Raw genomic sequence first — 21,644 nt, 5'->3', positions numbered from 1 at the left:
AGCAGCCCACAGCCACTGATGGGGCTTTGGACGCAGGGCAGGCAGGAAAAGCCCCCAAGTTGCCGGTGGTCCCATGAGGGACCCTGAACACCCACCCAGACCTGTCTCCGTGCCTCAGTTTCCCCATCTGTAATGGGATGGACATAAAGGTGTCCCCACAAACTTCTGTAACCAGCCTTTCCAGCCACAGGTTCCCTGCTTTGCTACTTGGCTGTAACTGGTCTTCCAATGGAGGAGCTTTCTCAGGAGATTTTGACCCACACAATCATTACAGACAGAGTTTTGAGACATGAAGCCAGGGGAGCCCCAAACATCCTCCAAAAAGAGCATTAACAGTTCTACACAGTGGACAGATGAATCCTAGAGGAAAGGACCAGCTTGTCACTAGTGCACCAGCTGGCACAGCCAGGAGCAATAGCTTAAACAACCAAACATGGGTGTCCTGAATCTACCACACCTCCTCCCCTGTCCTTGAACTCAGCAGACAGGCACTAAAAGTCACCAACATCCACTGAAGGCAGCACTTGAAGCTGCCCAACACGAGTTTATTTCATGGTTGACGCCAATCAATGCGCACCCTGCCTTTTGGTTAAAAGTCAAGGACCAGTGAACTGTGTCTTCTACTGTGTTCACAGGACTGCCCCTGGCTCCGCTCTACACATCTCAACAAGAAACACCTTCTCTTGCTCAAGGAGAAAGCTGCTTATGGAATAACATCCCACGCATGACCAGTTTGGGGGAGGGACAGAGGAGAATCAATTATTTGATGGTGAAAGGTTCCCTCTTGATTTCCAAAATAAAAATAGCAGCACTTTTTCTCCAAAAGCAAAGCCAGTGTAGTTGTTTCTCTACTATGGGCAGACCTAGTCAACACTGTTCTCCTGCTAAGTAATAAGTTTCATGTTCTTTTTAATCCATCTCCCTTATCTTATTGGTATAATCAACTGCAGATTGCTTTCATTTCTTTATTGCCCTGATCCAGTGCCTCCCAACAGCAGCAGCCTAGCTCCAAAGCTCCAGAGCAGCCAGCATCAGCTTTCCTGCTTACACTACGTTATCCTACCAGCACACGCCTCAGGCTAGCAGGGACAAGCCCTCATGCTGCTGTGGTCCTGAGGACTGAGCTCTGCCTCCCCCATCATCACCCCTTCTCCCTTCTGCAGGGCCAGGATTATGGGACGGTTCCTGCTGCACAGTTCCCTGTCTCCCACATCAGCCTTTTCCTGGCTGTGGAAAGGAGGTAGCAGAGCACTCTGCACAGGAGCTCGGAGCACAGCCTGCCTCCATGCATGGCCATGAGAGGTGAGCTGAGGCTGCTGCTGCCCGTTTGGGATGGATTATTAACAGAAGTTTTTCAAAACACTGCTGCTGGTGGAGAATCACCCAGGCTGGCCCATCTCCAAAGCCCTGGGGGCCTTGCTGGGTGCTCAGGGGGGACATCCCAGAGCAGCTACTGCCCAAAGCTGATCCATGCCACTGCCTGCCATGGCCCAAGGCAGAGGGACATCCCTGCAGGGAGGAGTCATTCCAGCTCCCGGGTACCACACGGGGCAGCAGGCACCCCCACACTAAGGCAATGCCAGGATCAGAGCAGAGATTAAGACCTCAGGAAACATCTTTTTTCTCTGCCCGACCCCAAAATGAGGTAGGTGGGGGATGTCCCAGAGACAGCTACAGATGTGCCCACCCAGAGTAAGCTCCCAGAGTCCTTACTCGATGGTCAGGATCACAGGCGTAGGAGATCCAGCCACACGGAACTGGAATGGTTCCTCAAACCGCCCCAACACGGCGGCATCCAAGGAGATCTGAATAGTCTGGATCCCACCTGGTGCAATGAGGCCCTCCTCGGGTACAAACTTGAAGCAGCAGCCCACTTCCGTGTTTGAAGGGATATAGGTGAAGGGAGCATCAAGAACTCCTTTGTTCATCAGTTTCACCTGCAGCAGCAAGAAAACAAAATGCAAGTACACGTGAAATCTTCCCTTCTTGGGAGTCATTTTCTAATGGCGCAATTAACACCCAGAAAAGGCAGAAGATGCTTTGTGCTGCTGGACGGCAGAAGTCAAAAAAATACAACAGGACAAGTTCTGCCTTTGGGTTTTCATGCGAAGCTCACATAACTCCACATAACTGGAGTCACCCTGGGGTTATCCCACGGACACAGAGCAGTCCACCTCTGGTCAGTAGCACCAAGCTCATTCAGACCTGGCCCTGAGAGCAACGTGGGGTGATTGCAGCTGCGTAGTGAATCACCACAGAGCTGCTGCTGCCCCAGTCAGCGCAGCTCCAGCAGTACCGTATCTACGCATTTACCTTTTCCTATATCGTGAAAACAATACACTGAGAAGGAGGCATCAACATCAAAATGTACAGACAGCGCCATCTTTTGGTAAGAAAACTCAACGTGTCTTTCCCTTCCACAACCAAACTTCTGAAAGTGTCTGGCATGATGTAGTGCCTCGTTTTCTGCCTCTTTCAGTTGCTCTCTCTTTTTTTTTTGCAAACTTGACCCCCAACAGGGGGGAGGCAAATAGGTAGAAAAATCTTTTGCTTTATTCCCAGGAACACTTTTCTCTTTGTAGAGCCAGAGATGCACCAAGCCTGAAGTGTGGTGAGGGATTGGACAGCAAGGGAAAGAATCCTCAAGCCCTTTGCAAGGGCCTGCACTGAGCCAGGAGGCTGGATGGCTTTCCTGTGACTTCCAGGAATGAGCAGGAGACACTTGACTAAAAATTGTTTGCGGTGGACTGAAGCTCAAATGTAGCCAGTTTGTCCCAGCCGCTTCTGAAGAGCCCAGTACAAAGGTGCCTTGTGTCTGGTGCTGCCACAAAAGCCTCTGAACAGCTTTTTGACCCAGCGTTGGGTCAAAAGGGGTTGTTTTGCAGGAAGCCTCCCAGCTGATCCCTATGGAAGGCTGCCCAAAAGAAGGGACTGGGGCTTCATGAACAACAGACACATTTTTCTGGACCCCCCCCCCCTTCCCCCCCCCGCCCAGATTTGACCAGTACATCAGATATTCCCTGCTCACAACTGCCCAGGTTGCCAGGAATTCCACAGGTCCACCAGGCTTGCTGCTGCCTCAGGAGCCATCAGGATCCATCCCAACCCCTGGTGCTCACCTCATGGGTGTGGGCGGTTTTGACAAAAACTTCCCCAAGGTTCAGGGTATCACAGCTGAGTTCAACCAAGGGTCTGCGGCCTTCCCCTCTGAGGTGCAGGGCCAGCCTGCTCTCACGGCCTGGGGAGAGATGTCCATTTCAGTACAATAATTCCCTCTGTTCTACTGGATTTTCCAGGCTGCCTCAATGCTAGACCCTGATTCTGAGCTGCATGCAACCAGCTCTTGATGCTGCAGCAGAAGATATGGACCCTTCTCTTCCCTCAGGAGATATCCCCTGGGGCTGACTTGCAATTTCTAACCCATTCCTTGGGCTGGTTTCCAATTTTAGCCACCAGTTTGCTGAGTTTAAAACATCTCTGGTGTCCTGTAGCGACAGGCCAAGGAGTGACAGGTATAAATTGAAAGAAAGGAAATTTAGGTTAGATATTGAGAAGAATTTTTTTACTGTGAGGTGGTGAGACGCTGGAGTAGGTTCCCCAGGGGAGTTGTGGAGGTTCCAGCCCTGAAAGTGTTCAAAGCCAGGCTGGATGGGGCTTGGAGCTACCTGGTCTAGTGGGAGGTGTCCCTGCCCATGGCAGGGGCCTTGGCACTAGACAGTCTTTGAGGTCCGTTCCATCCTTAACATACTATGACTCTAGGGTTTCCTCCCCATGCACTTAGAGGAGCTTTGAAATCCATTCATTGAAGGCACAAAGCTCACGAAGACTTTGGCAATTGCTACCTGGCAAACTGCCAGGCAACAACTGCCAAACCACCTGGCCCAGCAGCACAGGACTGCTGTCCTCCACTTCTGACACTCGGCACTGTGTTCTGTTTGCACAGACTGAGAGCTGCAAGGTGACAATTCCCACACAGGGAGAGAAGCAGGTGCTGGCCAAGGGTGGTCCTTCTACCAACACCCTGGGCTCAGCGGGGCTCCGCCTCCGCGGGCCTGGTGGTGTCTGGAGGTGATCCAGGCTCAGGGAGCACATTTCTAACTCAGCTGCGACTGCCTGATGGTGGATCCATGTCAAATGGACCCATCCTGGAGGCCAGTGGTCTAGAGGGGCTTAGTGCTTGTTCACTAAAGCTGTTCTGCTCTGTAGCTGCTTGGCCTTTGAGGAAATGCTGGCAAAGCCGTGCCATGAAAACATCTCCCTGCACTGCCTGGGTTGTTCTGGGATCAGCAATCCAGACACAGGTGTTCCGAGCCCTGGCCTTGCATGGGAAACTCCCTGGAAGCTGCAGGGACACTGGGGATGTGCCAGCACTGCCCTGCTGACCAGGAACTCTTCCCAGCAGTTACATGGGAGCCCAGTGGGCTCAGGCTTGCTCCATGGCTTCACTGTGGGTGAGAGAAGCAGGGGAAAGGAGCTGTACCTGAGATGTCACAGTAGGCCACACTCTGATACTCCAGTGCTTCCAGGGGTTTAAAGGTCACCTTGATTTCAGCCGAACAACGTGGCCCAATCTCTCCCTCCTGAAACAGAAAGAGACAGAAAAAGATTTATCTTCAAACTTCACACTTCTTGTTTTCAACCACTCCTCTAAGCCTTTCTTCAGAGCATCAGTGATGAGCGAACAACATAAGGAGCCCAAGGAAACACTCTAAACCCAGCTCAACACACCACTGGGCGCTCTCAATGCTCAGCTGATCAGCCCCCACTCTCCACAATGTTCCTGCTGCTCTGACACAAGCTCCTGGTCACATCATGCTGCAGTCAGCTACAGTGGTACCTAACTGCCATTGTGCACTGGTGGCTCTTGGCCTTAGACGGGCCATAGGAGTAACCAAGAACACGATCCCCTTCCTTGGAAAGAAAAATATTAGTTTAACCTTTTTTCAAAGAAAGCAGAGGTTGGGATTATTCTAGGATTTACTCCAGGATGAGAAGGGATTTTGCACTGTGCAGACACCAGGCATTCATCATCTCTCACAATGCCAATACTCAGAATCAGGGCTCTGGCTGATGGGAGGACATGGGCGTTTGCTTGCATAAACAGAAAAAGAAAAGGTTTACTGTCCCCGTGTGCAAGAGAACTCAAAATGCCCATTATAACCTCCCACCCTTGTGTCCAGGCTCACAGATGACACTGGGAGACTCACAAACAGTGCGAGTCGTGGTTAGAGGAAGGGACAGGCATTTCTACGATTAACCTTGGGCTGAATTTGGCCTCCTTTTCCCAGCGAACCCTTGCATGCTTCAGGTCAATCCGTGAACTGGCACTGCTCCAACACCCTCCGCTGAACCCCACGCAGCAGCACGTGTCGGGGGAGCCCCTACCTACAAAAACTGCTCCCTGTGGACACTTCAAGGACACGGAGTGCCCTGAGCTCGAGCCCTGGCAGCAGAGCTCAGCTTTGTCAGGCTCCCAGCCCTGCCTTGAGCCTGCAGGGCAGAAATACTTTCAGCAGTGAGCTCTGCAGCCGCACCAGAAACTCCATGTCCTCCCTCTGAGCACACCGAGCCACCTGAGGACCTGCTGAGTGACCGCACCCGGGGGAAGGGGCGGGGGTAGGGTGGGCGGGAGGAGGAAGAGGAGGAGGAGGAGGAGAAGGAAGAGGAGGAGGAAGAGGAGGAGGAAGAGGAGGAGGAGGAGAAGGAGGAGAAGGAGGAGAAGGAAGAGGAGGAGGACGAGGAGAAAGAGAAGGAGGAGAAGGAAGAGGAGGAGGACGAGGAGAAAGAGAAGGAAGAGAAGGAAGAGGAGGAAAATGAGGTTCTCAGCTATCACTTACCATTGGCTCAATGAAAAAAAAGTCATTGGAGAACAGCAGGGGGTCTTCTTGCAACTTTGCCTTCTCCTCCTGGACCTTTTGGCTCAGGAGGGAGGTGCGATTTTCACAAAAGCCCTTCACCTTCTTTATTTTTTTCTCCTCCATGAAGTCTTCCATCCAGACCTTTGGTGGTGGCTCCAGCAAATCACACTGCCTGCAGCCGCAGGGAGAGACAAAGCCAGCAGGTCATTTAATATATTTGCAGAGAGAAGCGGAAGTGCGGGAGAGCAAAGCACTTGGGGAGGAGCGGCAGCTCCCCAGCAAGGGCTGACCCCAAGCCACGAGGGTCCCAATCGGATCAGAAGATAACTTGTTGTGCACAAGCTCAGCAGGTAGCTTTACTCCACACTTGCAAGCTCAGGAGAGCTTTGGAAAGCCAGCATCCCTCAAGAGAATCTCCTGCCTCAAAGCCTCTGCCAAAACTGAGGGAGAATCCACCAGCCACCTCAGCTGGCTTTTCCTACCACTGAGCTGCTCGGGGGAAGCAGATAAAGATCACGGAGCACCCACTGCAGGACTTCCCTGGGAAAGGGAGACGAAGCTGGGTTGTGGTTACGTGTTACCAGCATCGCTCTTTGTTTCTTCCATTTTGGACCTGCCCTGTTCCCTACTCTGCCTTTCACAAGAGCATCCCAGAGCACTTCCAAAGGAAATTGATGAATTCAGGCACCGCATCCCTTCAGTGACATCCAAGGTTTTATATGCATGAAAACAGAGGCTGTGAGAGGGGAAGGGACTTCTTGGTGCAGGAGACAGACAGCAAACTCCTGGAGAGATCATCTTTTCAGGATCCAGAGCTTTTTGGGTCCCATCCCAGTGCATGGTAGTAGAATGGCCAGAGAGGGAAAGGATCCTGCACTAGCTCCTCTCATAAAAAAAAGTCCTCTCTGCTCTGAGATCTCAAAAGCATCTCTGACAGCAGGAGAGTAGGCCTTAGAGCTAACACCATCCCTAAGACTGGAAGTAAGGAAAAACAAAATGTCCTGGTGACAGGCTAGGACACAAACTGGCATGAAAATAAATGTAATTGGAAAAAAGTATTACAAAGAAAAGAAGGGTAGTGGTAGTAAGTGAATCCCTTCTAAGGGGAAATGAGGGCCCTGTATATCGAGCGGATCCGTTCCACAGGGAAGCCTGCTGCCTCCCTGGGATCCAGGTACTGGATATCACCAGGAGATTCCCTAAGAACTAAAAGAACTTCATCTGTTCACCACTGTCTGGGGGTACAGTGACTGTGAAATAACAGAGTTTTCAACATTCAGTGAAACAAGGAGGGGCATCAACAAAACTTCCACTCTGGTCTTCTGGAAGGCAGCCTTCGGCCTGTTCAAGAGATTGTTTTGGAGAGGACCTTGGGGAGCAGCCTTTACAAACAAAGGGGTCCAGGAAGGATGGACATACTTCAAGAAAGAAGTCTTGAAGGCACAGGAACAGACTGTCCCTGTGTGCTGAAAGATGAGCTGACAGGGAAGACAACGAGCCTGGATGGGCAAGGAGATTTGGAAGGAACTAAGGGGAAAAAAGAGGGCGTATTGCCTTTGCAAAGAGGGGCTGGCAACTCAGGAAACGTTTAAGGATGTTGCCAGGTCATGTAGGAAGAAGATTAGGGAGGCAAAAGCCCAATTAGAACTTGAGGAAATCCAGTCATTGCAATCAACCTTTCCTTCCCAAAATGCCATCCTTGGTTGGAGTATAAATGGAACTGGAATGCTGTGCTGAGCTCCTGCAGCCCAGGGACACACACCCTAATGCCAGGGATGGTTTACTTGGCCTAAACCATTCAAAATCACCAACACGCCCCTGAGGCCATGCATTAGTTTCAGTCTTGGGCCATGTATCTCACTGAAACGTATCTTTCAAACCAACCTCCTCTTCTCTTCATTGTCGGCTTCCTCAGTAGGAAACATCTTCCACTGGAAGTGGGCTGTGATGTTACTCCTGTTTCTGATGAACATGCTTGTGTGGCTTGATGTGGTGATGAAAGTCTTCTCAACCTTCATGGAATATGTGCTCAATCCAATGTTGACATCTGCAGCTTCTGCGCGAAGGAATGTGAAGAAACTTTCTTCACCTGGAACAAAGCAGAGTCTTTGCTCAGCTAGCTCAGTTGCTGATGGAAGCACAAGGAACAAAGCAAACCACAGGTCACGGAAGAAAGTGTCATAGCTTTTAAATGTATTAGCAGTTCCATGGATCAGTACATTTATCACGTCCTGACAGCTCTGTGTGTACTGCGTGAGGATGTCCTGGGCACCTCCTTAACCACCTTATTTCCAAGGTGTTTGTAGAGATTTGGCCCCAAGGTGACAGTATGTACAGTGGGATTTGTCAGATGTGCTCAGGTGACCCACTCAGACCACTGGGATTTCTGCATCAAAGTCCTTCAGGTGACACTGAGGAGCCCTGGTCAATCCTGGCTTGCCGAGGTCTCCCCTGCGCATCCCACGAGACTCCTGCCCCTCCTGATCCCTTGGATCCCTTGTTGCTGACAAGCAAATACGCCTGGGGGCATGTGGGCAGAAAAAGGAGACCCAGAGGAACAGGTGAAGTGACAGCCCACAGCAGGAGGGGACACAGGAGAGGAAACACAACCAGCCTGGCTTTGCAATATGACAAACCACTACAAAATGAACACCATAAAAATCATCATCATCGTCATCTTCCTGTCCAAACCCACAGCCCCATCAGTCTTGAAATATTTCATATTGTCCTGATCTCAAAAACCAAGATGGAGCACTTCAGGTTAAATACAAAAGGACAAGGAAAGATTAATAAGTACAGAGCAGCTTCTATATGAAGTCTGAATGGGATTCCTCAGTCTAGAAATCAAATGGGAGATGTGAGAGGTTTGCAACAGCATGAACGGCCTGGGAAATGGGGACGAGGAAAAATTTGTCTTGATTTGTCACCATACAGGAACTTGAGGGCCTGAAGATGTTATTAGGCAAAAACTGCATGGATGTGTAGAGGGCAACATAGTAAAAGGGTCTGTGACAAGCCAGTGGAGAAGCGGCATACAGGACAGAGGTGTGCAAGAAATACACTGCATTGGAGAGAGTCTGATGGAGACCTCGCAGCTCACATACAGCACTGCCCAGGAGTAAAATAAAACTTCACCCAGGCGTAGCCACACAGTAGTGGAGAATCAGGGTTCCTCCTTCCTCCACTCTGCAACACCCAGCAAAACAGAATTCCAAAAATCTCAGCCCTGTTAGAGGGGATCCACTTTTTCAACCATTTAAACACCAGCTATTTCAGTTTTCTTTGGGGCAGAGCTGGAACAGAGGAGGTACATCTAGAGGGAATTGAGGGGGATGAACAGGGAGTGATGGTGGAGAACTGTCCTGTGTCCCATGCGTTGCCCAGCACTCACCTATGCAGCGCGCCACCAGGGACCCGAAATGGTCACCGCGCGTCAGCGGGTGAAATCCCACTGTCACCTGCATGGTGTGACCAGGGCCCAGAATTCCTTCGGCTGGAACCACGGAGAAAGGACTGCAACACAAAGAGAGGATCAGGACTTGGGGGGAATTCTGGCCATGACATTCTTTCTGCAGTGCAGGTCACTTCAGCTCACTTGGGCAAGCAGGGAGCAAACAAACTACGGCCAAGACAGACAGAACAGCCAGGATCAGAAACAGCTACTGACCCACTTCTGAGGAGATCCAGCCCTCAGAAGATCCTGTGGGATAAAACGACCTAATCTCCCCCATACTCTGCATCCAGCCTTCTGACTGCCAGCAATCCCATCAGAGAATGGTTTGTGAAAAGCACAGAGAGAGTTAAGAGCTATCTGCATGCATAACTTGACGCTGACTGCCTCAGGAATTTCTCATTTCCTGCTACCTATAAACTTCCTCTCAAGAGATGCAAATGTTAGGGCACTATCTCTCTTGTGAGATTACAGCCTAGGAATCAGACAGGGAGAAGGAACTTTCTCTTGAAGACCACGGAATAACTACTGTTGAATTTGCAGCGTGGCTCTTTGGTTTATTTTACCTTGAAAAGATCCTGAATTAGCACATTTTGTCAGCATTTCAATGAAAGCTGCTCTACAAAAAGGAGCAATCAAAACTCTGAAAGAGTGCAAATGCAGATTAGAGCAATACAGTGACATGGAAACAAGACCCAAAAGGAGGATGCCATTTACAATCTGAAGGATCCAATCCCAGCCATATGAAGCACCATTAGCAGGAGCACATCGAGGAGGCAGAACAGGAGGGTTTTGTGTATTTACCAGCAGTGCAGTCTGGGGCCCTGGGTTGTCATCCAGGCTGGTAACTGTTTGCTTGGCTCACCAGACAAGCTCTGCGCAATGTGTTGGAAATAATTACGCAAATGTCTTGGTGCACTTTGGATGTAACAGGAGCAATTAGGATTGGTCACCAGGTGAACAGTTCTTGCCTGACAAACACAAGACTCCGTGCTTTGATGCTCAGGGACAGCTCAGGTGAAATGTGCTTCTGCCCAGAAGTTGCTGGGCTTTGTGCTCTTCCACAGCCCCACTGAGGAAACAAAAGTTCCTCAGTGCTTTGCTGGTGGTCAATCTGTGCACAGAAAGGGTGTTCTGGGGAGTTTGGTGATGAACTTATCACACACAAAAATATAGAGAACATCTGGCAAGCGGAATTTCATTCATGTCAGTAGTGACAGCTGATGAACTTGCTTCAGGTTCTGCTCACTAAGGACCTATTGCTGCAGTTATGGGCCTGACCTGCTCCATTACCACTAGTGAGAACATCACTAGTGGCTGATGGAGAAGCCTTGGGCCAGCAATGTTTATGTGCTGGATGTGAGACTTTGGGGAGAGAGGAGGAAAGACAAGGCCCCAGCAGCCCCGGAGCCCGATTACTGTACGAGCTCCCACATCTGCCCCGAGGGTGAGCCAGCACTGCTGCAGGTCTCTGCTGGGGCTTGGGGGATCGGTGCCTGGTGTGGGCAAGGCACAGGATTTTTTTCTTATTGTTTTGTCAGGAATTTTGCCAGAAAGAGAAGCTGCCAGTTAAGGGAGTCCCTGGCCACACTTCAGCACTCCCCTTCCCTTCCCTTCCCTTCCCTTCCCTTCCCTTCCCTTCCCTTCCCTTCCCTTCCCTTCCCTTCCCTTCCCTTCCCTTCCCTTCCCTTCCCTTCCCTTCCCTTCCCTTCCCTTCCCTTCCCTTCCCTTCCCTTCCCTTCCCTTCCCTTCCCTTCCCTTCCCTTCCCTTCCCTTCCCTTCCCTTCCCTTCCCTTCCCTTCCCTTCCCTTCCCTTCCCTTCCCTTCCCTTCCCTTCCCTTCCCTTCCCTTCCCTTCCCTTCCCTTCCCTTCCCTTCCCTTCCCTTCCCACTCCTGCCCCATGTTACATACTCCTGCCCTCAGATGGCAGGATGCGAATAACACTCCTGGGAGTGACCTCAGGGGTTGCGTGAGAAAGAAGATATCTTCTTATTTTCAAATTACCAGGAGAAGAGGATCCAGCCAAGTTTCAGTTGTCAGGGCTGAAAAACTGAGTGCAAATCAGCCCTTGCATCTCCTACATCCCACCCCAGGCTGTACCCACCAGACTCCCCTGTTCCTGCTGGAGCAGTCATCTCTCATATAGACCTGGCTCCCCAAGACCCAAGGACACAAGCTCTACAGTTAAACTTAACTCCTCTGAATTTCAGTCAACATCACTAAGCTGTTCCCTGAGCCCACAGATAAGAAGGACTGTGAAGGAGACATCCCTGACGCTATAATAACCAAATGAAAACCACTGCCAAGAGATGGGGCTGGCAGGATAAATTTTGGCCTTTTATGGCTTGATTAGAGCAATATAGTGAGTTAATTGTCAGCTGTTCCTTAAGATAGTTCTCATCCTGTTAGATCTACCCTTTCAATGAATCACTACTGCACCCGACAGGCAGAAAAGATAAGGTCATGGAGGGGTTTTAATAGGTCGTCTTCGGCTTTTTAACTAGTCCATTTGTATGTTTGTTTCCTTGTATGGCATCTAAAGACAACTCCAGATCTCCCAATGGCCCCTTGCAATCCCCGGACACTGGTCTTGCTTTGAGCAGCGTATTTGCTCGGACAATTTCCAGAGGTCCCCTCTAGAGAAAGTTATTCTATACTTTTATCTTCTAAATCAGCCCAATTGCTTTTCACATAGTCACTAAATGTCTCATGTTTCTAATACACCTGTGCCTATGCCTATGGGCATGTGGTGTATTGATAGGCCTTGGAGGAGCTTGACATTTATGAAAGTTCCCAATGAAGAATTCATGATCTTTTGGCAAACATTTAACACAAACCAAAATGAAAAAACAGCAGAAACACAGGAACTTCAGAATATATAAAATGAGATCTCAATGAAAGGGGGCACGACCTTATTCAGAGATTTAAAGCACGTGTTTGAAATTTTAAACCGGCTTTCAAAGGTTCATCGTGGAACAGAAGAGGGGACTGATGCCCTCAGCTGACAAGGGAAATCAGATCAGCTTTAAGTAACAGGAACTGCACCGGCTGCCTGCAACACAGCTCATGTTGGGCATCTGATGCAGGCACCACTGGAAAGCCATGTGCCTGTGTCCTCCCAGAGAATGGGTCTGTTTGGCTGACAGTGGTGAGTACCCATTTCAGAAGCTGCTTGTGCTCAGGAGGGCGCAAGCCAGCAACTAACATGTTCCAGCACCCCCCAGGAAATCTGGGGCAGAGAAAGCTCAAAGGCTGCATCCTGCTAAGAACACTGAAAGCAAGAGCAGATGCCATCCATCCTGCCCATTTCCAGCCGGCGACGCAGGGCAGCAGCTCCCATGCTCTGGTTCCTTTTGTTGTTCTTTCCCAACTCTGTTATCCCCCAAAGGTGTTTTGCACAAGGACAGATGAGCTGCCTCACCTCTCGGTGCCCAGCTGGTAATGAGCTGCCACACTACCACAATTCTGAATCAGCAGACTCTTGCGGGTGCTGCCCTTGACCGGACACTTTGAGAAGTCCAGCTCGTCTGGGAAGTCCAGGATAGCTCGGGCAGGGATGGCCCGAATTGGCACAACTATCCTTTCCTCTCCACTGACGCAGACGAGCTCATGGGAATAAACCTGCAGGAAAAGAAACTGTCTCAGCACAGGTCATTTGGTGCCATCTCCATGGCAGAAGAAAAGCCATTTCCTATATCCCTTCAAGGGTATCAATTTACCTATTCCACCCCCAAATGAACAATAAGTTCTACTAATATCTCACATTTTAAAGGCAGCAGTGCACTTTGCAAAACCTATCTCAGTGGCATTAAGCTCTTGTGTCACTTGGGTCATACAGACAAGTGCCCAGGGCCACCATAATTTTTACTCTCAATTTTAATGATGTTAAATAATTCCTAAGTCCCTTCTAAGGAACATGGAGCTAGGGAACACAGGACATTCCTCCTTAGGTTACTATATTCCCACGGATTGAGAATAGGACAAAGTGTTAAACTGAATCTAAGCAGCAAAAGGAAACTGAGAGAACAGCTGCACCCAAAGAGATCCTGGACCTCTGGCCTGGTGTAGAAATATCTGTTTGCTCAGAACTCCCCTCTAATTTTGCCTCTCCAACCAAGTCACGAGAAGAACAGTGCTAAGAGGTAGCAGGATGCTGTTGCAAAGAGCCTCTCTTTGTTTCCCTGCAAGGCCTCCTCCCTTCCATGCCATGTCCTAAACCCCTCTGTATGAACGAGCCTCCAGATCACAGCGCTGAGAGCAGACTTGCCAGGGCCTCGGCACTGGTGTTCAAACTTGCACGCAAAAGCACAATTGGCATGGAATGGGCGCCAGCTGACAGAGCAGCCACAGTGACAGGCATGAAGACAGAGCCGCAGCAGTGTCGCTGCCACCGGCTCTGGGCCCACAGGTCTGCCTGCCTGCAGGCTGTACCTGCCCTACACGAGCTCTTTCAGGCAGGTGTCCAAGTCCCCTGCAGCTCACCAAGCTCCTGCTGACTAAGGGCACCTAGAGCTCAGTGTGCCTGTGCCAGGCTGGGCCCACGGGCACAGCACATCCTCTGCCCTGGCCTTGCAGCCGTATCATGGTCAGCTGTGCTCTGGGACAGCACAGCCGCAAGGCTGGAGAACAGAGGGTGTGAAAAAGCCCCGTCCTTGCTCCAGCCCCGGGTGAGGCAGGGAAGCTGTTGCCCGTCAGGAAGGCGGAAAGCTCTCTGACCTCTTTGTTCCTCTAGTACTTTGCAGAATAACGAAACCCCTTCCACTATACCTAGAGATGGCCAGACATCTATCAACACCCCTCTACCGTTTGCCTACTGTTCCCTGGGCATCTTTCTTCCCTTGGGAATGCTCAGAGGAATGTGCAGCGAGGGGAAGCAGGGCCTGTCAGGCCTGGGTGCAGGGCCTGACAGCACATGCCAAGCTGGGACTGGCTGCAGGCTGCCTGCCCACGGCCTGGAGCCAAGCTCACAGCATGGGCTGTACCCAGAGTGCAGGGACAACAATGGCTTTGGAGATAATTCTGTGTTTTGGCTCCTCCAGTCTCACCTTGTTCTCGTCAGGAGTGAAGTGGACGTGCACATCGGTAATGGCGCCTCCTGGCACGGCACGGCATGCATCACTGGGGCCCGCCAGCTGGAAGTAAGGTGAGCTCTCCATGGAGACCTGCACCCCCTGAAGATTCTGCAGGAAAGACATGGAACCATGATTTTGCCACTTGAGGAAACAGGACAAGAGGAGACCTGTCCATGCCCTGGTGACGTCCTTCCTTGACCCCTTTTCCAAAGCCCTTTCTGCTGTGGAGGTACAGGCACAGAATTCCCAAGGGTGAACTTGAATCCCTTCTGTCTGGCTCCAGCATTTTGGCCAGGGGCAGTAGGGCAGTGCCTGGTGGGAAGGAAGGGCCGAGCAGGTCAGCACCGGCAGGATGGAGACAAGAGCACCTGAACCAAATCATCTGCATATTCAACAGGGCCAAAAACCTGCTGATTTCTGCCTGCACACAGCTATGCAGTCGTGTTCCACGGAGGGAATGGGCTACCTGAAAGCATAACAGCACATTCTCCTGCGGGGAGGAAGAAATTCCTTTCTAGCAGGTCAGCTTTGGATAGGGCAGTTCTGGGGGATACAGTCATGCAGGCAGAGCAGCAAGAGAGGAGACCAAACACTGTGGCCTTACTGGGAACAAATGCAAACCTGAAAAGCAAAAGAAGGAACACAGCAATCCCTAAAAAAGGGAGATGACAAAGAGAATTTAAAGCGCCAGTAAAGCAGCAAGGAAGAATCATCAACTGATTACAGCAATCACCTCCCCGAAAGTGATGGAAACACAGACAGGTTGTGCCTGTTGACTGTGGGCTTCAAAGGCATTTTCCTCCTGGAGAAACCTTGCAATTCTTTAGGGGAATGGTCTCTCGCCTTTTGACCCTTCTGGAATTTCCTCCCTACATGTCCACACCTAATTGGCTGAATGCCAGGACCCTCCCAAAATAGGAGACTAGATAAGACCCCTGGATTTCTTTGTTCTCTCTCTTTCGGCCCCTGGACCCCTTTGAGGAATAAACGACTTGGAATAATCTGGGGGTAAGAGCCTCTTTTGAAATCTTTTGTCCTGTCCCTTTGGAGATATTCCTCCAAAGCCTCTCCAGAGCTAGCCCTGGGGAGGGGGGCCGGGCCTGCGGGGGGAATATTTCAAAACATGACCAGCACTGACTCACAGTGTGGTTTCAGTATTAAAAGCCAACCTTGGCTCTCCAGGGGTTCTTGCTGCCTGTGCAGGCAAGCTGGGCTGCTGGGCATTCCCGCTTGCAGCCAGCAGGCCAAGTTCTGCTCTCTGGGATACACAGACACAGCAAACATGCATTTTCAACACATAGATATCAACCCCTGAGCACCAAAATGCTCTCAAAAAGTCTAAACCAGATGATTTTGACTCCCTCCTGTCTCTTCCCACCAGCCCACTCTTGGCACAAGCCTCATTTAAGAAAATGTTTCCCTGACTGAAATTCAAATGGTCTCAGTTTTCCCCTTTAGAGTCCAACACGACTGCTGACGTTTTTCAACTTTTTCCCTCTCAGCTCTCTTGGGAAACTGCAAAACAGGAGCACATGGCTTTGGATGTGCTGTGGTTCTCCAAAGGGAAAGCAGAGCACCATGCTGCTTTTGGAAAACCTGAGCAGAGCTGGATGAAGCTTAGCAGGAGCCTGAAGTGGCACCTAAAGGCCTCCTACTGCTTCTGCTACATCAATCTGATTCCAGGGCTGTTTCAGAACATTTCCTGCCGTGCCAGTGCCACTAATGATAGTGATTCCAGCAGAAAGCGTAGACGACTCAGCCCCTGAGCTTTGACTGTGAGCTGCACAAAGGGAGCCAAACAGGCTCATTTCCCCAGGCAAATGTCAAGGGACTGTGGAACAAGCCCAGGGGAGGGGATCTGATGCTTCCCCAGCTCAGCCCGTGGTGGGGACCTCACCTGCGCCTTGCGGGAGAAGCCTGGCAGCACCAAGTCCACAGACTCTCCTGGCTTCAGGTCCATTGACAGCGGCTCCAGCCCAAACACGGGGGCCGTACGTTTGCGCCTCTGGGAATCACGTTTGGCCTTGGGGCTACTGTGGGCTGAGGTGCTCTGGCCCTCCTTCCCAGCTGGCCTGTTACATTCCACCTTCCAGAAGAGCTGATGGAAGTGGTGGCCCCCATCTGTTAGTCTGAACTGACGAGCACAGGGAAGGAGGCTAGAAGACCAACCAGAATGGAAAATAGTATGGGAGAAGCTATTGTCCTGGTCATCAGATTGCTCCCAATGAGGATTCTGAGCTGTTAATAGCTTGGAGACCGTCTTCATTTGCAGCTCTTAATGTGGACCGGGAACAGTGTCTGATAAGCTGCCCTTCTGATGTCGTTATTGCAAGGAGGAATATGTTTCTAATGGTAATGTAGCATTTTCCAGGCCAGGCTAACAGGATCTGGTGTTTTCCTCCAAAATGTGTGTTCTGGGGTGATTCATACTGTTACTGTATTTTGCATTAATCTGCACCCGAAACTGTTATTGAATCTTTGAGATCCTGCACCTGAGGCCCTTGTGTGAGGGGGTATGATTGCAGGCATTTTTAAAAGCCAGCGCGGAGGAAGTTTCTGGACGATCCCAGCAAGCTGCTAGAAATCATCTGTCTGCTCTAGGAGAGGAAACCAGGGGAGCAGGGGCTCTCTCGTTCATAGAAGCTTTGGTTTTGCACTGGTGGTCATTTGTAGAAACTTCATTTCGCAATCAGAAACTGTTTTGAAGTGAACTTTGCAAACTCTGCTGGCAACGGAAAAATGAGCAAGGTCCTGTGTAGAAGTGTACCTCACCTGGTAGGGTTTGCAGCCCCACAGTGGCAAGGAGGCTTCCATTTAAGGGAAGGATTTGGGTTCCATTCTTTGTTTCACTCATGAGGTAAAAACCAGAGGTTTTGATACCTTTTTTGGCCTTGTGCCAGGACGGACGCAGCCCTTGGATCTTTGAGACTGTGCCTCAAGCCCTATTCCTATTTCTATTGGGCAGGATGCCAAGAATCCGGCCTGGATTGTTACATGCTTAAGAGAATAGAGGAAGATCCTCAGGGCATTTCTGGGGTGTTGTAGCAAGTGCAAAGGTCCTCCTTGCACTCGGCACAGCTTTTTCTCTTTTTTCTGCATGGCTTCTTATTTTCACCTTAATTAAAACAGTTTTGCTTTTCAAACACCTCTGATCATGCTGCCTCGCTAATATTTTAGGCCATCCTGAGGCTGCCGGTCAAACCCAGAGGTGATGCACCTGAGAGGGCACCCTAACATTCTGGCCTCCCGCACAAGCATCAGTCCTGGGCAGGCAGGGCAGCAGCAGAGCCCACGAGCAGCGTGAGGAAGCGTTGGCAGCGGCACTGCAGGCCCCACACAAACCAGCAAGTTTCCATCTGCCTCTGGAACTGCTCTGCGGGCTCCTGCCTTCCCAGGGGGATTGTCACCCTCCCGTCTCTTTGTTCCCAGGGCCCCTGCTTGCCTGGCAGGTGCCATTTTGGAAGGGAAGGGTGCGATGCCATCTTCCCTTGGTCCCGCAGCCACACGGAGGGCCCGCCTCATCCAGGCGCCATTTTGGGAACCTTTTGTTCTGGGGGAGCCTGCGAGATCATTACTTGACCAAGTGAGGACATAGATGTGTTAGAACTGAAGGCAATTCAGTGGCAATTGAGCAACTGGTTTCTCTTTCAGTGGTTTTTGAGGGTACCTAGCAACGCTCAACTGGCCATCACATGTCTCTAAAGGTATCTCTGCCTTCAGGGAAGGAGTCAGGGTCTTTGAACACTGAAGAAGATCGTGCCTGAAGGACTACAGCAAAACTGCTCCTTGTTGAGACAGAAGGAGAGGTGGGAGTGGGAGATCTCCTACCTGAATTGGTATCCCAAGTTGAGCTCCGGGGCAAGTGGTTTGTCTGTGACAATTGTGGTGCCAGTGCCAAAAGCCAGGAGGGTGGAGGTGGTCCAAAGTCTGTTCCCAATGAACAGCTGGAGAGCATCAGCAAAAACCCCAGTGTCATCCAGGGTTGCTGTGACAGTCACATGAACATCACCCCTGGCGGGGATCACTCCTTCCCTGGGTTCAATAACATAGCAGTGAGGTTTACAAGCCTGTAAGACACGCATAATGTGCATTTAGGATGGAAACCATACACCCTGGTCTCTTATGGGGTGTAAGAAAAGGAGAAGACTAAAGAGGGGAGGATAAAAATCCTAAAGGCCTAATTTCCCTAAATTTAAGCTGCAGTATTGGGGAACAGCAGAGCTTACACAACCTGTATTTTCCCCTCCTTTAACAGACTCTCACCTAATTAACCCAGTTTTGCCCAACCCAAGGGACGCTTATCCTCAGGAGAGTGTTCCTTCCCCAGTCCTTCTCTGGAGTGTGTGCCAAGGAAAGCTGCTTTCTCTCTCCTGGCTTCTCACAAAGGCTCAGGGCCAGAGGAAGTCATGACGGCTCAAATCCCACTCCAGAAACCACACAGCTGGAGGACACTGCTGAGAGCCTGAAGAATATCTCCGCAAAACCAGTTGAGCAAAACCCCAACACAAACTATCCTTTCCCAAGAGGCCCTCAATGCTTTTCAACGTCCCCTAAAGGACCGAGGCCCTCACTTCCCACTGATCATCCGCTGTAGAGAGGTGCCCCAGGGCCTTCTGCTTTGGAAAAGTCACCTCTAAATGGTTATGGCAGAGCAGGAAAGAAGGAAGCAGAGGGAAAACTGGATGACATGTGCTCAGTGGGCATGGCCCACTCTTCCTAAGAACTCGTGTCCTCTGGTTTCTCATGGGCTTCACAGATTGGCCAAGAGAGCTGGAAGCTGCCCAAAGGAGGGAGGAAAGGCCCCGCACCAGCACAGCTGTACAGACACAGCTCTGCAGGTCCAGCCCTGGAACGAGCACATGAAGCCCATCCTTTACACACCAGGCCCACCCAGCCAAGGTGCATTGCTCCCTGAAGAGGTGGAAGGCAGAATTTCATTGTGTAGTTCGAGAAAGCTGTCCTGGAAAAATCCCTCACTTTAAGGTTACATTTATCCCCCAAACTGCAGGAAAAGCAGCAAGAGGAAAAATCATGCCCCTCCTCCTTGGCTCAGGAGGCTGTGGCTGGACTTTCCCACATGGCCTGATGCTTTATCCACAGACACAAACAAGTCCACAGGATCAGGTTTTAACCAGCTCCAAGTTCAACACACCCAGCATGGAGAAGAACAGACCTCAAGCCCCTCAGAGATCTCCCCCTCCAGCAGACATCCCACCCAGCCCCAGGCCCAGCCTACAAGCCCTTCCTGGCTGCAGCAGCCCTGCTCTCCCTGCCAGGGGAGCAGCCCCAGCTCCTCTGCCCTATGCAGCCTTCACATATTAAACAGCCATTCTCTGCAGCCGGTCCCCAAAGATGCTCTTCAAAGGCACAGAGACCACAGGCTGGGGGGGTGCACAACCCCCACACATGTCTTTGTGTGGACAGCCCAACTGGCCTGACCCACAGCAGGTGTGAAAATTGTCTCCCCACCAGCAGTCTGAGGACAGACCTCACACCCTCTTCTCTACCATGAACAGCAGTTTGGCACAAAGCAAATGTAGATGGCACAGGGAAAGCACAGGGAAACCCATGCTCTCCGAGGAGCAAAGGACCACAGGTTTCTCTTGATCTCAGAGCTCAAAAACCGTGACACACACAGCTAAAGACCTTCCATAAAATTATGGGAGAACTCGTCAACACAATCCAGACGAATTTCTGCTCCAACATCTCTGCACCTGATTTCACTGAGGAGTGCCCCAGCTAAAACCACTCCAGAGCCAGGTTCCTTTTGCCTCACCCAGATGGAATCTTGGAATATCTTGCTTCCTCTCACACAGGCCGATGCATATAAAAACCACGTCATGGCAGCTTGTAATGTCAACCAGTCAATTTCCCTGGAAAACGGCCCCACAGATACTTACAATCTCTAGCCTGAAGTCTAAATCGACGAGACCTTCGTTGAAGAGGCCAAAAGCTTGTGAATTAGGCCTTAGCACTGGGATCCTGCCGAACTCTATCAGCCTTGGACTTATGTAGACTGCTGACAGCCGTCCAAGGCTCTGTAGTTCTGTTCTCTGTTACAGAAAGCAGGCAAGAAAGAGTAAAAAAAAAAAATCAAACCCAAACAGGGAAACCTAAAAAAGCTTAAACAGCTCAACCCAGCTCAAGTTATTTCTTTAGGGACAGCTACCATTCTCCAGCTGAATTCCTGGGATTTTGGGGGGAAAAAAATAAAGCTTATGTATTCACCTCCAAATTGAAAAGGATTAAGTAAAGAGAAACTTTCAAACTACAAATTATTGGTCCAAAGGTAGAAGCTTTGCAAGAAATCTCTAGTTAAGATCAGGCTGACAGTTAAACAACTGGTTCTTCGGGTGGGGAGAAACTCTTCTCTTTAGGTAAGCAATCTGATAGTTGAAAGCAAGTGCTCAGTCAAACTTCAGGCTCCCTGGCACAGCCTGCACTGCCTGTCCTCCCTGTTGACTGGTTTACATGCAGTGCCACAATGGCCCAGGTTCAGATGTTTGGTGCCATCCAGGGAATTTGGCATCATCATTTCCATGTTTTAATGTAAGCTTAAATCCTTGCAACTACTCTTCAAATGCCAGCTTTCCTTTCTTTTACAGAGAGCCCAAGGTTCCCAGAAATCTTCTGACATCCTCTTTTGTGCTGTGAGGTAACATTTTAAAAAAGATGTTTCCAAAGTTAAGAGCATTTTAAAGATTCATTAAAATGATCCTCAATTCCAGCTTAGATGAACTACCTTCTGGGTCAGACACTGACATTGCCACCTATAAGGCACGAGCTGTTTATGCCACCTGCCCCTGCTGTCCTTCTCCACAGCAGCCTGTGCCTCTTTTCCCCGGAAGAATCCCCGCACACTGTCCACCCTGCCAGGACCAGTTGCACGAAGGCACACACCTCCCCTTGCACTCACCAGTGGGTTTCTTGCATCCCCAAACACGCCGGTACAAACATTGGTGCAACGCTTGCCCAATCTTTGGATTTCAACTGTAACTGGAATCTCTGCAGCGCTCCGAGGCTGGAGAATCCCACAGGGTCTGGGGCTGGAGTAGAGCACAGGAGAGTCCTCCTCGGGTTCCTAGAAGGGACAGAATCAAATCCAGCTTCAGAGGGACCTCTGAAGAAACTTTAAACTCCTCAACATCCATCCCAACAGCAACTTACACACATTTTTAAAAATCCCCAGGACAAAGGTAAAAGGCACAAACAAGATCCAAGAATTGTAGGCTTAGCATTCTCAGGGGGTTCTGCAAGGAGGCT

General features: G+C 50.5%; 1 protein-coding gene across 1 annotated transcript in view; it reads right to left on the bottom strand.

Annotated features, from left to right (window-relative positions):
- The window catches only part of LOC136296109 (hydrocephalus-inducing protein homolog), a 120,878-nt gene extending 100,655 nt beyond the window's left edge, over nt 1-20,223 (bottom strand). The window contains 10 exon segments of the mRNA XM_066194941.1: nt 1,714-1,937; nt 3,120-3,238; nt 4,481-4,580; nt 5,838-5,919; nt 7,743-7,947; nt 9,250-9,371; nt 12,731-12,930; nt 14,355-14,471; nt 16,279-16,515; nt 20,158-20,223. Coding sequence (XP_066051038.1) covers nt 1,714-1,937; nt 3,120-3,238; nt 4,481-4,580; nt 5,838-5,919; nt 7,743-7,947; nt 9,250-9,371; nt 12,731-12,930; nt 14,355-14,471; nt 16,279-16,515; nt 20,158-20,223 — 1,472 coding nt within the window.
- Between the last annotated feature and the right edge of the window lie 1,421 nt (nt 20,224-21,644).

This window comes from Chamaea fasciata, unplaced genomic scaffold (assembly GCF_029207755.1).
Source record: "Chamaea fasciata isolate MVZ Bird 193981 ecotype frontalis unplaced genomic scaffold, bChaFas1.0.hap1 SCAF_12, whole genome shotgun sequence".
Taxonomy (NCBI): Eukaryota; Metazoa; Chordata; class Aves; order Passeriformes; family Sylviidae; genus Chamaea; species Chamaea fasciata.
Note: the sequence above shows the minus strand (reverse complement) of the source record. Positions and strands in the feature narration are given on the sequence as shown.